Below are 13,929 nucleotides of genomic sequence, written 5' to 3'. Positions count from 1 at the left end.
TGTTCCTGAATTCCATAATACAGCTACTTCCTAAAATACATAGTAGAAAGCTGCATCTCCCATAAAATGACATCAGAAGTTTACTGGATTTTATCAACATTTAATTTTTAGTTGTTATATCAAAGTTTTGTCCACAAACAACTTGTGTAACCTCTCAGATTTGCACCAAGCCTTTTAATGATTTCCAGCCTTTCACAGTAACACTTGCATTAGACTTCCAGGTACAGTTTGGAAGGTAGGGGCAGGAGGGGTTCAGATCGTTCTGATCTATAGCAGTCATTTCAAAAATTACACTGAAGTTAGGTACTTCAGTATTTTATACACCTCAGTACTGTGTTTATAGCAGAGCTCAGGTCTTTCATCAGTAGCAAATTATTATTTCATCAACAGTCCTAGGTATCTATATCTTCCAAACTGCACTGATGTCAACTTTGTCTTGTATAAGAAAATTCACAAACTTGCTATTAGTTTGAACAATACTTGGAAGTGCAATGCAGAGCAATTAGAAAAGTCCAGCTAAAAAACCAAAATCCTGAAAAGCCCAAATATCTGCTTCTTTCAAGGGCTATCCTATTAGCAAAATATTATAGGCTCTACTATGATTATGGGAGCCAGAGCCATTTAGCTGTATATGAAAGCAGGTGTGTCACTCCATCAGGGACATTGGAAGCATTCTTGGAAGACTCCACTCATGTGTAGACTTCATTCTTCTCAATGCTGCCTCTGGGGCCTAAAATGTTAACCAGCCTCCGCAGGAATGCAGCCATCCAAATGATGGAGTCCTATGTCCTGATCCAAAGCCTATTGCACTCAATGAGAGTGTTTTCATTGAATTCATTGAGGGGTTGGATCAGGCTGTAGGTGGGGAAGGGATTCCTTACACCCTTTCCTTCACAATGATTCTGTGGTTGGTAGCCGTACCACTACCCAGACAGCCATTCCATTTATCTGACAGTGCTACAGAGAATGGAGCTCATAGTTGGCAAACTCTGAAGGCAGAGAAGATAAGTGACATAACAAATTATGTCTTGTATTACTTGTCTTCTACTTATGTTCAGAGCAAGGGATGGTTGTACTCATATTGGTTCTTAATAGGTAAGTGCTTGAGCCATGAAGATCATATCCAGGCTTCCTCCAAACTTTGAGAGGGATTCATTATATTCCATGTTGTCATCAAGAACAATCAAGTAGAGATGGATCTAGCTTCCCAAAAGTCCAAGAGGATTAAGATTGTGTTACATTTCTGCACTAAGTAGGAGGCCAGTGATAAGTACGCTATTTTATTTCTGACATTACTGTGAATTGGGGCCATGTGAAAGAAATCTGCAAGTGGGCAAAATTTGTTTGGTTTCAAATTTGTTACAAGTTCAAAACTCAGGCCAGGTTCACCCAGATTCCCAAACAAGGGCCAAGTGTGAAGTGATTACAGGCCAGATTTGGGGACCCTGATATCAGTTGGAGACTCTAGACGATACTATAATACAGAACATTAATTTGAACAAAACCACTTTGACAATATTCATAACCCTTTTTTATACATTGTCCACAACCATTCATGCAAGTGATACCTTTTGGGTTTGTGAGAATGTTTGCAGAAAATGAAATCCTCACAAATACTAGTGCAAATTTATTTTCCTGAAAATTCTTTCCAGAAGTATTCATGCGGTAATCTAGGAAGTTCTTTGGTTACTTTCCTCCTGTTTATGAAGTTTCACCTTATATTATTATTTATTATTATTTGCTTAATTAGAACAGGCAGTGTGGTTTAGTGAAGAGAGCAGTAGACTGGGAGTCAGGAGCCCTGAATTCTATTCCTGGCTCTTGCAATGACCTGCTAGGTAACTTTGGGCAAATCATTTCAGCTCTTTCCCACTCATGCCTTTTATCTGTCTTGTTTATTTAAATTGTAAGCTGGCAAAGCAGGGATTGTCTACTATGAGTGTGTAAAGGACCTAACATAATGGGACCCTGATATCATTTGGGGGAATTTGGGGGAGATGGTTGGGAGATGTCTAGGTAATCTCCATGCCAGATTATAGCATTGAGAGGGAAGAAGACGAAGTAAGAAAGGATACAGCCGTGGGTAGGAGAATGTATATAAGGAGCGAGGGCAGTGTGGATACTAGTCTAATAGGTTATACTGGCTGTAGAATGACTGTGCCTATTAGGGTACAAAATGTGAGCGAGGCCAAACAGCAAAAATTAAGATGTTTGTACACCAATGCGAGGAGCCTAGGTAACAAAATGGAGGAACTAGAGCTACTGGTGCAAGAAGTGAAACCAGATATTATAGGATAACAGATACATGGTGGAATAGTAGTCATGACTGGACTACAGGTATTGAAGGCTATGTGCTGTTTAGGAAAGACAGAAATAAAGGTAAAGGTGGTGGAGTAGCATTGTATATCGATGAGGTAGAATGTAAAAAAATAAGAAGCGATGCAATGGATGAGACAGAGTCCGTCTGGGCAAAAATTACATTGAGGAAGATAACTAGTAAAGCCTCTCCTACGATAGTGCTTGGGGTGTGCTATAGACCTCCGGGATCTAATTTGGATATGGATAGAGCCCTTTTTAATGTTTTTAATAAAGTAAATACTAATGGAAACTGCATGATCATGGGAGACTTTAACTTCCCAGATATGGACTGGAGGACCAGTGCTAGTAATAATAATAGGGCTCAGATTTTCCTAGATGCAATAGCTGATGGATTCCTTCATCAAGTAGTTGCTGAACCGACTAGAGGGGATGCCATTTTAGATTTAATTTTGGTGAGTAGTGAGGACCTCATAGAAGAAATGGTTGTAGGGGACAATCTTGGTTCAAGTGATCATGAGCTAATTCAGTTCAAACTGAACGGAAGGATTAACAAAAATAAATCTGCAACTAGAGTTTTTGATTTCAAAAGGGCTGACTTTCAAAAATTAAGGAAATTAGTTAGGTAAGTGGATTGGACTGAAGAACTTATGGATCTAAAGGTAGAGGAGGCCTGGGATTACTTTAAATCAAAGCTGCAGAAGCTATCGGAAGCCTGTATCCCAAAAAAGGGGAAAAAATTCATAGGCAGGAGTTGTAGACCAAGCTGGATGAGCAAGCATCTCAGACAGGTGATTAAGAAGCAGAAAGCATATAGGGAGTGGAAGATGGGAGGGGGATCAGCAAGGAAAGCTACCTTATTGAGGTCAGAACGTGTACGGATAAAGTGAGACAGGCTAAAAGTCGAGTAGAGTTGGACCTTGCAAAGGGAATTAAAACCAATAGTAAAAGGTTCTATAGCCATATAAATAAGAAGAAAACAGAGAAAGAAGAAGTGGGGCCGCTAAACACTGAGGATGGAGTGGAGGTTAAAGATAATCTAGGCATGGCCCAATATCTAAACAAATACTTTGCCTCAGTCTTTAATAAGGCTAAAGAGGATCTTAGGGATAATGGTAGCATGACAAATGGGAATGAGGATATGGAGGTAGATATTACCATATCTGAGGTAGAAGCGAAACTCAAACAGCTTAATGGGACTAAATCGGGGGCCCAGATAATCTTCATCCAAGAATATTAAAGGAATTGGCACCTGAAATTGCAAGCCCATTAGCAAGAATTTTTAATGAATCTGTAAACTCAGGAGTAGTACCCAAATGATTGGAGAATTGCTAATATTGTTCCTATTTTTAAGAAAGGAAAAAAAGGTGATCTGGGTAACTACAGGCCAGTTAGTTTGACAACTGTAGTATGCAAGGCCCTGGAAAAAAATTTGAAGGAGAAAGTAGTTAAGGACATTGAAGTCAATGGTAAATGGGACAAAGTACAACATGGTTTTACAAAAGGTAGATCATGCCAAGCCAACCTAATCTCCTTTTTTGAAAAAGTAACAGATTTTTTAGATAAAGGAAATGCAGTGGATCTAATTTACCTAGATTTCAGTAAGGCATTTGATACCGTGCCACATGGGGAATTATTAGTTAAATTGGAGAAGATGGGGATCAATATGAACATCAAAAAGTGGATAAGGAATTGGTTAAAGGGGAGACTGCAACGGGTCCTACTGAAAGGCGAACTGTCAGGCTGGAGGGAGGTTACCAATGGAGTTCCTCAGGGATCGGTTTTGGAACCAATCTTATTTAATCTTTTTATTACTGACCTTGGCACAAAAAGTGGGAGTGTGCTAATAAAGTTTGCAGATGATACAAAGCTGGGAGGTATTGCCAATTCGGAGAAGGACTGGGATATTATACAGGAGGATCTGGATGACCTTGTAAACTGGAGTAATAGTAATAGGATGAAATTTAATAGTGAGAAGTGTAAGGTTATGCATTTAGGGATTAATAACAAGAATTTTAGTTATAAGTTGGGGACGCATCAATTAGAAGTAACGGAAGAGGAGAAGGACCTTGGAGTATTGGTTGATCATAGGATGACTATGAGCCGCCAATGTGATATGGCTGTGAAAAAAGCTAATGCGGTTTTGGGATGCATCAGGAGAGGCGTTTCCAGTAGGGATAAGGAGGTTTTAGTACCATTATACAAGGCACTGGTGAGACCTCACCCAGAATACTGTGTGCAGTTCTGGTCTCCCATGTTTAAAAAGGATGAATTCAAACTGAAGCAGGTACAGAGAAGGGCTACTAGGATGATCCGAGGAATGGAAAACTTGTCTTATGAAAGGAGACTTGAGGAGCTTGGCTTGTTTAGCCTAACTAAAAGAAGGTTGAGGGGAGATATGATTGCTCTCTATAAATATATCAGAGGGATAAATACAGGAGAGGGAGAGGAATTATTTCAGCTCAGCACCAATGTGGACACAAGAACAAATGGGTATAAACTGGCCACCAGGAAGTTTAGACTTGAAATCAGATGAAGATTTCTGACCATCAGAGGAGTTAAGTTTTGGAATAGCCTTCCAAGGGAAGCAGTGGGGGCAAAAGATCTATCTGGTTTTAAGATTCTACTTGATAAGTTTATGGAGGAGATGGTATGATGGGATAATGTGATTTTGGTAAGTAATTGATCTTTAAATATTCAGGGTAAATAGGACTAATTCCCTGAGATGGGATATTAGATGGATGGGATCTGAGTTACCCAGGAAAGAATTTTCTGTAGTATCTGGCTGGTGAATCTTGCCCATATGCTCAGGGTTTAGCTGATTGCCATATTTGGGGTGGGGAAGGAATTTTCCTCCAGGGCAGATTGGAGAGGCCCTGGAGGTTTTTCGCCTTCCTCTGTAGCATGGGGCACGGGTCACTTGAGGGAGGCTTCTCTGCTCCTTGAAGTCTTTAAACCACGATTTGAGGACTTCAATAGCTCAGACATAGGTGAGGTTTTTTGTAGGAGTGGGTGGGTGAGATTCTGTGGCCTGCGCTGTGCAGGAGGTCGGACTAGATGATCAGAATGGTCCCTTCTGACCTTAGTATCTATGAATCTATGAATCAGTTGGAGACTCTAGATGATACTATAATACAAATAAGTATTTTACTTCAGAAATTCAGTGACTAGCTTTATTATTCTGGGTGTACAACCCAATAAATGTCTTCCGAGATACATTAAGTGCTGAAGCAAAGAAGAGACAACCAGTTCCAGACTAGCAGCACCGACTGGGTCAGGAGCCATGTCCTGGCTGCCCTTCCTCCCCACACTTGCCAGTCAGGACAACTTTCACATATAGAGATCTACCCTTTTTAAGAATGCCTTCCATCATGCACCCCAGGTGATTTGCCTCCCACATTCCACCTCTGGCATAAAAATGTCCAGTGCTCCCCTGTTCAGGAATTTCTGGCTTCCGTTCCAGCACTCTGGATCATCCCTCCATATTCTCTCTTTCTTTTTCTTTCATTTATATAACACCTTTGATTTCAATGCATTTTACAAACTACAGCCATAATCTGCCCTCAGTTTTTGTACAGAGCTCCCATTGCAACCCCTGAGAGTTTTGTGTATGGATTGAGTGCTATTATGTCTTTCAAAATACAGGATGTACAAGAATTGCTTCAGCCTCCATCAAAAATGAGCCACCTCTGAGGTGGAATACAACAGCTAATGCACAGTACACAGCAAAAACACACTATTGTTTAGGGAAGGAAATTTGCAAGGAACAATGTCTGGTCTGGTTTTTTTTTCTGGTCTGTAATAGACTGAAATTCTCTTTCTGTACAGTACAACAGTGGTTCTCAACCAGGGGTCCATGGGCCTCTGCGGGTCTGTGAGCAGACATCGTGGTCCTCCAAGCAGGGCCGGCATTAGACCTGCTGGGGCCCTGAGCCCTGCCACCTGGAACTGAAGCTGAAACCTGAGCAACTTAGCTTCATGGGGCCCCAGGCAATTGCCCTGCTTGCTACTCCCTAACACTCACTCTGGCTTTTATATGCAGAAAAACAGTTGTTTTGGCACAGGTCAACCATAGAGTTTTTATAGCATGTTGGCGGAGCCTCAGAAAGAAAAAGGTCAAGAACCCCTGTAGTAGAATACATAATACAATTTAATTCATACAGGAGCTACATCTTGAAAAATCAGTACCCTTATTTCTTAGGCTGAAAACATTTTAAAAAAACTTTCACAAAATCTCTTTTGAGTGTGGTGATGTATTATGAAAAAGGGCATATTTTAATTTTTAAAAGGCAAACTTTTGGAGCTATGGAGTTAGATCTTCAACTGGTGTAAATTGGCATAATTCCATTAAGTTTATTGTTTCATTGGCAAGCAGCTAAATCATGATTGTAGACATTTAAGTGTGTGTCTTCCTCCAAAGATTAAGTAACACTTGTCTAGCGATCATGTGGTTATATGCACTCCCCCAATGTGAAATTGACAGTTATGCATTTGCTAGAAAGTATGTATTTGATTAGAGGCATACTTGAAGCAGCATTTTGCCTTTGGGTGGAATGAGTAACAACTGGAGCTGTTGGAGTTCAGCAACATAGAAATCTTTCTATGTCCCACCACAATCCCCTTTACCTTTTTGCTAGCTTTTTTCCAAGGAGAGAAAATGCAAAGGTTTAGCACTACCAATGACAATTCCTGCAAGATCATGCCTAATTTCAAGAGAGCTTGGAAGGGGGCCTAAAGAAGTAGAAATGGTTAGAGGCACCATTTGGAGTAGTTAATGGAGCTTTGATATAAACTCATTTCTGAATCTGTAAAACAAATATAGGCATTAAACACGATCAGATAACTTTGAGATGGGCGCAGAATGACAATCTTGAAGGAGGGTGAAGACTGGGGGCATTGCTCGCTATAACCAGCCCCACTTAAGTTCAGTTGCAAATTAAAAGGACCCCCCCCACCCTCCAGAGAGCATGTTATCCCATTCCCTCCCCGTCTAGAATACCTTTCTTCCAGCCTCATTGTTGTGCAAGTTCATCAGCCTCCGTGCATTCTTTTTGATTTCTCGGGCATCAACAAACTTCCTGGAGAATTCAATGCCGTATCTGATATCCGCAGAGCAGCCTCCCCATTTCCAGCCCTCCTCCTGGTTGTAGTAGCCCTGTTTCTCTCGGTCACAGCCACAGTTGCTGAGGTTGCCCTGGCTGCAGGCAGCAGTGACAGCATGTGCAACCCCAGCAGCGGTAATGGCATAGGTGAATGCTGCTTCCCTGCTTCCTGTGGAGAGAAACCAACAGCTGATGGGTTTGGAAGAAGGCAGTGTCTTACTACAAAGTACATACATTATGTACAGCAATACATTAATTCAGAAGCAGGAGGGTAGCATTGTCAATAGCCCATACTCTTCCTTCTTAAAAAGATATGTATATGTTTAAGTGTTTTGCTGGACTGGAGTCTAGTGACTAGTTGCCCACATACTGTCCCTGCACCATACAGGTCCCAGCCATATAACGGTCCTGTTTGCCTATGTTAGATTGAGGTACCTTTTGGCAGTAGGTTTGGCCAGTGGGGGCTGCACTATTCGAGGCAAGATAATTTGTTAAAGTATTTCACCAGGATCATAAATGTTGTTTATCCCAGGTTTGTTCACTAAGAGGAGGTCATGGAGGTTGTGCAGATTTCAAGTGTGTTTCAGGCCAGTCATTGCTGGGGATGTTTATAGGAAGAGAAGAGTTGCCACTAATTCCTAGCATGCTGGGAAAGTAGTACATTGTGAAGGCTTAAAAATACCTTGCCCAGTAAGGTGGAGAGTGTGTCATGACAAGAGGATAGGGCTCAAGTGGAGAAGGCTGTCCATACATCCTTATTAGGATGAAGGTAGAGCTGGTCAGTGATGTTAAATATAGATTATAACCTGAGATGCCCCTAAGATGTAGATTTTAGAGCGGTGGTTTTTCTGGAAGCTGGATGGTCTGATGTTCTATGTCTATTGTTGCTGACTTTTATTTACTGTCAATTTTGCCGTAATAAAGCTGCAGCCTTTTAACCACCAATCCCCTAAATCCAAATTCTGTTGTACCTTGGTGCAGTGTGTTAAGAGTATGGAACTACTGGCATTTTGGAGCACTATATACATAGTAGATTGATTTCAATAGGGGCTTTGTAAAATAATACTTTGAAATAGCTGATGTGCTGTAGTGCAAATACTGTCTTAATCCTCACAAAATTTAGTAATGGTGTTTATGGTATCATTACTTGTCCTAATTAGCTGATTATGTCTCTTGAAACTCAATATATGAAAAGATGCCTCATCACTTCAGTGGACACTGAAAAACAAAAATATACAGATGACGAGAGTTAAACTAAAATAACATGAAAATTGCAAGACCTATCTAGGAAAGCAAGGACATCCATGATTTAGAATTCATTAAAATCCCAATACTTAGACAAAATGGTCCCCAGTTGCATCTTGTAACAGGCCTGGAGTGCATGCATGCATGCATCCCTGCGCTACATTTCAAGACCTTGACTGGCAGCTATGTCAGGTGACCAAGCATCATGTGACAGCAACCTGGTGATGAGGCTTCCTTTAAGAGAGAGCTGGCCCAAACAGATAAGGGAAACTTGGGGTCAGGAAAGGGTCTCTGTACCAGCCAGGTAGAACATCTGGTAGGCGACACCTGCAGGGAACAGGAGCAGAAGACTTGTCTGGGAAAGGTTTTGGGTAAGGCAAGGAAGGAGGTTTTGGTTGTGAGAGGACTTAAGGGCTGTGAAATCTAGTTGGAGGAGCAGGTAAGCCTGGGGAAGAGGACTGGAAGACTTAAGTTGAGCTGAGCTGTTCTGTTTTGTGAAATAAACCAGATTCCAGGAAGTGGATACACTTGAGCCATTTGAGTCTGTGTACATTTTTTGGGGAGCTAAGTAGAAGAAAGCAAAGTAGATGGCCTTAAAACCAGACCAGGTAAACTGACCCATGCGCACATCCCATTGGACCAAGTTACACATTGTGTATATGTTGGTCAGAAAATAGCGTCAAAGAATTCTGACTGGCACCATTCCAATATTCAGTGGGTGTGTGGACTGAATGTAATGAAGACAGTGAATGGGGTGTAGCAGGAACACCAAAATGGGAGGGAATGATGCTGAGAAGAACCATGCAGGCCTGTGTGATGGGGGAAGGATGCTAGGGTTGTGCAGGCTGGAATGGCAAGGAGGGTGAGATGCTGGGGGATGCGGGCTGGTTGAGAGAAGATTGCGGGATGGTGTACAGCCTGATTGGGAAGTTCGGCTGGATTTTTTCACAGGTGTTTACTTCTCTAAGAGGGCCTGATCCAACTTCCATTAAGTCAACCAAAAGACGCTCTCTTGGTTTCATTTGGAGTTGGTATGGAACACTTTGTACTGCCCTGTTATTGGTTATAACATTCTTCCTCAGATTTCTCTCTCTTCACGTTCAACAGCAAAACTTCTGCCATCATCATTTTCCTCCTCCTTTGGTGACTAACCCCTATAGTGTTACTGCAGAGGAATTTACAGCACGTTACTGAAATGATTTAATGCCCATACACAAAGCTTTGCCTGTTACTTTTTGACTGGCCTAACAGATACAAGGCAAAACAAATCTTCAGGGGGAAACATAGAAATAATCTCATAAACTGTTTAATTTTCATATTAGGATTTACAACAGTCCACTCCTAGCGGTTCTGAAATAGCACGTCCACGGTGCATTTTTTTTTGTTTATTCATTCATTTCAGTTATTCATACTCAGCTTCCTGAAAGCACCTATAACCCCGGTAACGTCAATGAAGTTTAAGGGCACATAGCAGTGTACATGATGGGGTCCTACATTTGTTTTTGCCCCTTTTAATTATTTGCTCAATGTAATTAACATAAGAAGAAAATTGAATGTTTAATTGTGGCGGGTTTCAGTTTTTTGGGTTGTTTTAGTTTATTTGGTTCTTTTTAGTCATTGCTAGATTTCTGATACAACATAAAATAGAGAGAAAATCCTCCCACCACCTGTGTCTAATCTCAGAATACATAAGTATTAGAGAGAGGCATGGGAGATCCTAAAATGTAAATTCATCTTTGTGGCTCAAGGCAAGTCAATTCATCTCTCTATTTCAGTATTCCAATCTGTAACCAGTAGAAGGTAATACGTACCCCACAGTGGAAGAGTTGGGCAAATTTTTTCAATCAAAACTTTTTTTCAGCAAAAAATGCAGGGTTATGTGTACCGCAACGTTTTGCTAGTTCATTTTGATTTCGCCAATTTTTTTTCCCTTCTTGGAAAAAAAAATCCAAAGAAATCTAAACATTTTGTTGAGAGATTTTTGAAACAAAGTGCTTGGATTTTTTTTTGTTTGTTTGTTTGAAATTACTTTTTGTTTGAAAATTTCCTTTAGTTTTATTTTAACAAATTCAAATATTTTAAAAAAATCTCAGAATTTTGCTCAACCCAAAACCATTTTTTTTACCTTTCAAGCAAATCTATTTTTATTTTTGAAAAGGAAGAAGGAAGAAAATGTGCTATTTTTTAACTAGATGTTAGATTTTCCCTATCTTCAAGATCAGAATAAGTGAGAATGAGGCTGTGGGTCATTTAGAGATGAGGTTTAGCAGTGTCCAAAGTTTATAAAGCCAAGGGTGATGGATTTGAGTACTGCTTGGGTGATATTTTAGTGTTTACTTACTCAGAAAATAATTTTATCATTATTTATCAATTATATTGCGGTAGCACGTAAAGCAGAGGCAGGGCGCTGAAATGGGGGTAGGGAGGGGGACAAGGGGCCATGGCCCTCCCACTTTTTGAAAGTGGATAGGTCTGGCCCATCCACTATTCAGAAGAGGCCCTGCCCCTCCCGGCCAGGCTGGCAGCTGTAGCCTGGCCAGCTGTGGGGCACCGCTGACTCTCTACCTGCAGCCCCGGCCTGTGTCTCTGCCTCATAGCCTTCCCTGCCCATCCCAGGGCAGGAGGGTCCGCGGCTCCCCACAGCTGCCTGATCACAGGTCTTACCTGGATCTTGCTCCGGCTGGAGGGCCACAGCCTAGCCATGGTAAGAGCCTAAGGTTGCCAACTGTCTAATCGCACAAACCCAAACACCCTTGCCACGCCCCCTGCCCTGCCCCTTATCTGAGGCCCCGCCCTCCACTCCCTCCATCCCTGCTCCCTCTGTCACTTGCTCTCCCCCACCCTCGCTCACTTTCATTGGGCTGGGGCAAGGGGTTGGGGTGCAGGAGGGGGTTCGGGCTCTGGGCTGGAGGTGGAGCCGAGGGATTCAGAGTGTGGGAGGGGGCTCCTGGCTGAGCCTGGGGCAGGGGGTTAGGGTGTGGGAGGGGTGCAGGCTCTGAGAGGGAGTTTAGCTGTGGGGGGGGCCTCAGGGCTGGGGCAGGTGGCTGGGGCATGGACGGGGGTTTGGGGGGCGACTCCCAGAAAGCAGCCGGCATATCTGGCTCCTAGGCTCAGGGGTGGCCAGGCAGCTCTGCGCGCTGCCTCTGCCTGTAGGCATCACCCCCACAGCTCCCATTGGCCGTGGTTCCTGGCCAATGCGAGCTGCAGAGTCCATGCTCGGGGCGGGGCAGTGCGCAGAGACCCCCCTGGTTGCCCCTGCACCTAGGAGCTAGAGGGACTTGCTGGCCACTTCTGGGAGCTGTGTAGATCCAGGGCAGCTAGGGAGCCTGCCTTAGTCTCACTATACCACGCATTGGACTTTTAGGGGCCTAAATCTCCCGGATTGGCTTCAGGAGCCAATCGGGAGATTGAGGCCTATTCCTGGAAACTCATGGCCAATCCGGGAAGGTTGGCAACCATATAAGATTTTTGAAACAGAAGATATTGTGAACCTCATCTTGAACATTAGTCCAAGTCAGCATGTTAGCTACCTTCTCAGCTCTTGTGATCATCAATAATCTTTTATTATAAAACGTAAATCAGAAAATAACAATGTCATATCATTAATACTTTGGTTAGACTGTCCCAACCCCTCGCCCCCCCATAACTCTTAATCAAGTTATATGCCCACCAATGTGACTTTAAATAATGGTTGTTACCCTTGAGTACCATCACTTTCAACTAAAACAAGGTTAAAAAAATGCTTTGTCTGGTGTCCAATTCCTAATTGAATTTTGAAAACATAAAATGCAAATGGAAATGGTGTTATCCGATAGTTCAGCTAGAACATGTCCCTCAACACAACCTAAAATGAATTTAATCTTTTTAAGCAAAGGCAATAGGAGGTGGGTACCTCTTGCAATTTACCAGGGCATGTTGGATTTGCTGTGTGCCTTCCACATTGGGTGAATACCATTTGTGTGTGCGCATCACCAACATTTGCATTCTAACTGCAGATTTTTTAAAAAGTATAATAAAAAATTGCAAATATAACACACTATCTTCTTACTTTCAAATGATTTTAGGAAACAAAGCCTGATAAGGCTTCAGTTCCCCATTAACATAAGTAAATTCTGATCAGACAGGGTAGGGATGTAGGATCAATCCACAGCCAACTATTTCTGGCAGATGGGGTGAAAGCAGTCTGTCTATTCTATGTTGGAATCTTGGACCAGCCTATAGTCCACACCTAATTTATGTAATTTCTGACTAATTAATTTTTACACTGCTAATAGAAAAGGAGGACTTTTGGCACCTTAGAGACAACAAATTTATTTGAGCATAAGCTTTCGTGAGCTACAGCTCACTGTTAGTCTCTAAGGTGCCACAAGTACTCCTTTTCTTTTTACGAATACAGACTAACACGGCTGCTACTCTGAAACCTGCTGTAACTGTTAACTAAGGCTGTAGAGCAGACTCATTAATCTTTCTAAGTGGTGTCAGTACTTTTTTTCCTAAATATTTTTATTTCATACAGCATTCAGAATTTTGTTTCATCTGAATGCCACTGAAAACAGGTTATTTTAACTCAAAGTATTAGATTATGTGATGTACTCTTTTTAGCTAATAATTTTGTTAAAGTTGGATTAGCCATGTTAGAAGAGGTGTGTACATAAGCTCGGTAGAATTCAATTTTTACAATTTTGATGGTGAATATCTCTGTTTATTTTTAAAGCAATTTTTTAGATACGCAAAATTATGGGGTTTAAGCATTTTTCAAATTTTTATCTTTTAAATTTTCATATTTTGTGGGATGTTATGGGAACCAGGCTATGGGAGAATGTTAGAAAATAATTATTTTATGAGAGTACCTGTTGAGATTCAAAAAGTTAAAGCTTTATAACCATTAAGCTGCAAGTTGTCAACATCACTTGTGAAAATACGCAAACATTCTTAAATCAAACCCTAAAAAGTTCTCGGGTAGAATTTTTCTTACTTTGCCTGTCTGTCCATTTCAAATATTGTCAATGGAAATATTTATATTTGCTGGTTTGTGTGTGTGTAACCCACACACCTTCTGGGTGTAGTGTTTTGTCCCATCTAGTGTCACCGAGACCACTTAGAGAGAGAGATTAATGAGTCTGCTCTAAGGCCTTAGCTAACAGCCACATAGCTTTTAGCTCATGCAGTAGAGGCTAATGCACTAAACTCTGAAGGTCCCAGGTTTAAACCCTAATGGCCAGGGTCTGTTGGCATTACGTGTGCATGCTGAAATCCATTTTTACCG

The 13,929-nt window shown here is 41.6% G+C and overlaps 1 protein-coding gene and 1 long non-coding RNA gene across 3 annotated transcripts in view; one reads left to right on the top strand and one right to left on the bottom strand.

Moving 5' to 3' along the window:
• Nucleotides 1-13,929, bottom strand: part of WNT7B (Wnt family member 7B) — a 132,278-nt gene that overhangs the window by 8,915 nt on the left and 109,434 nt on the right. For both annotated transcript variants that reach the window (XM_038386965.2, XM_038386964.2), the window contains exon 3: nucleotides 7,316-7,587. In XM_038386965.2, the coding sequence (XP_038242893.1) occupies nucleotides 7,316-7,587 (272 nt within the window). The remainder of the gene's footprint in view (nucleotides 1-7,315; nucleotides 7,588-13,929) is intronic.
• The window catches only part of LOC119849762, a 153,322-nt gene that overhangs the window by 119,605 nt on the left and 19,788 nt on the right, over nucleotides 1-13,929 (top strand). The gene's annotated exons all lie outside the window — the stretch shown is intronic.

Source organism: Dermochelys coriacea, chromosome 1, assembly GCF_009764565.3.
Source record: "Dermochelys coriacea isolate rDerCor1 chromosome 1, rDerCor1.pri.v4, whole genome shotgun sequence".
Taxonomy (NCBI): domain Eukaryota; kingdom Metazoa; phylum Chordata; order Testudines; family Dermochelyidae; genus Dermochelys; species Dermochelys coriacea.
This window is presented reverse-complemented; position numbering and strand designations above follow the sequence as displayed.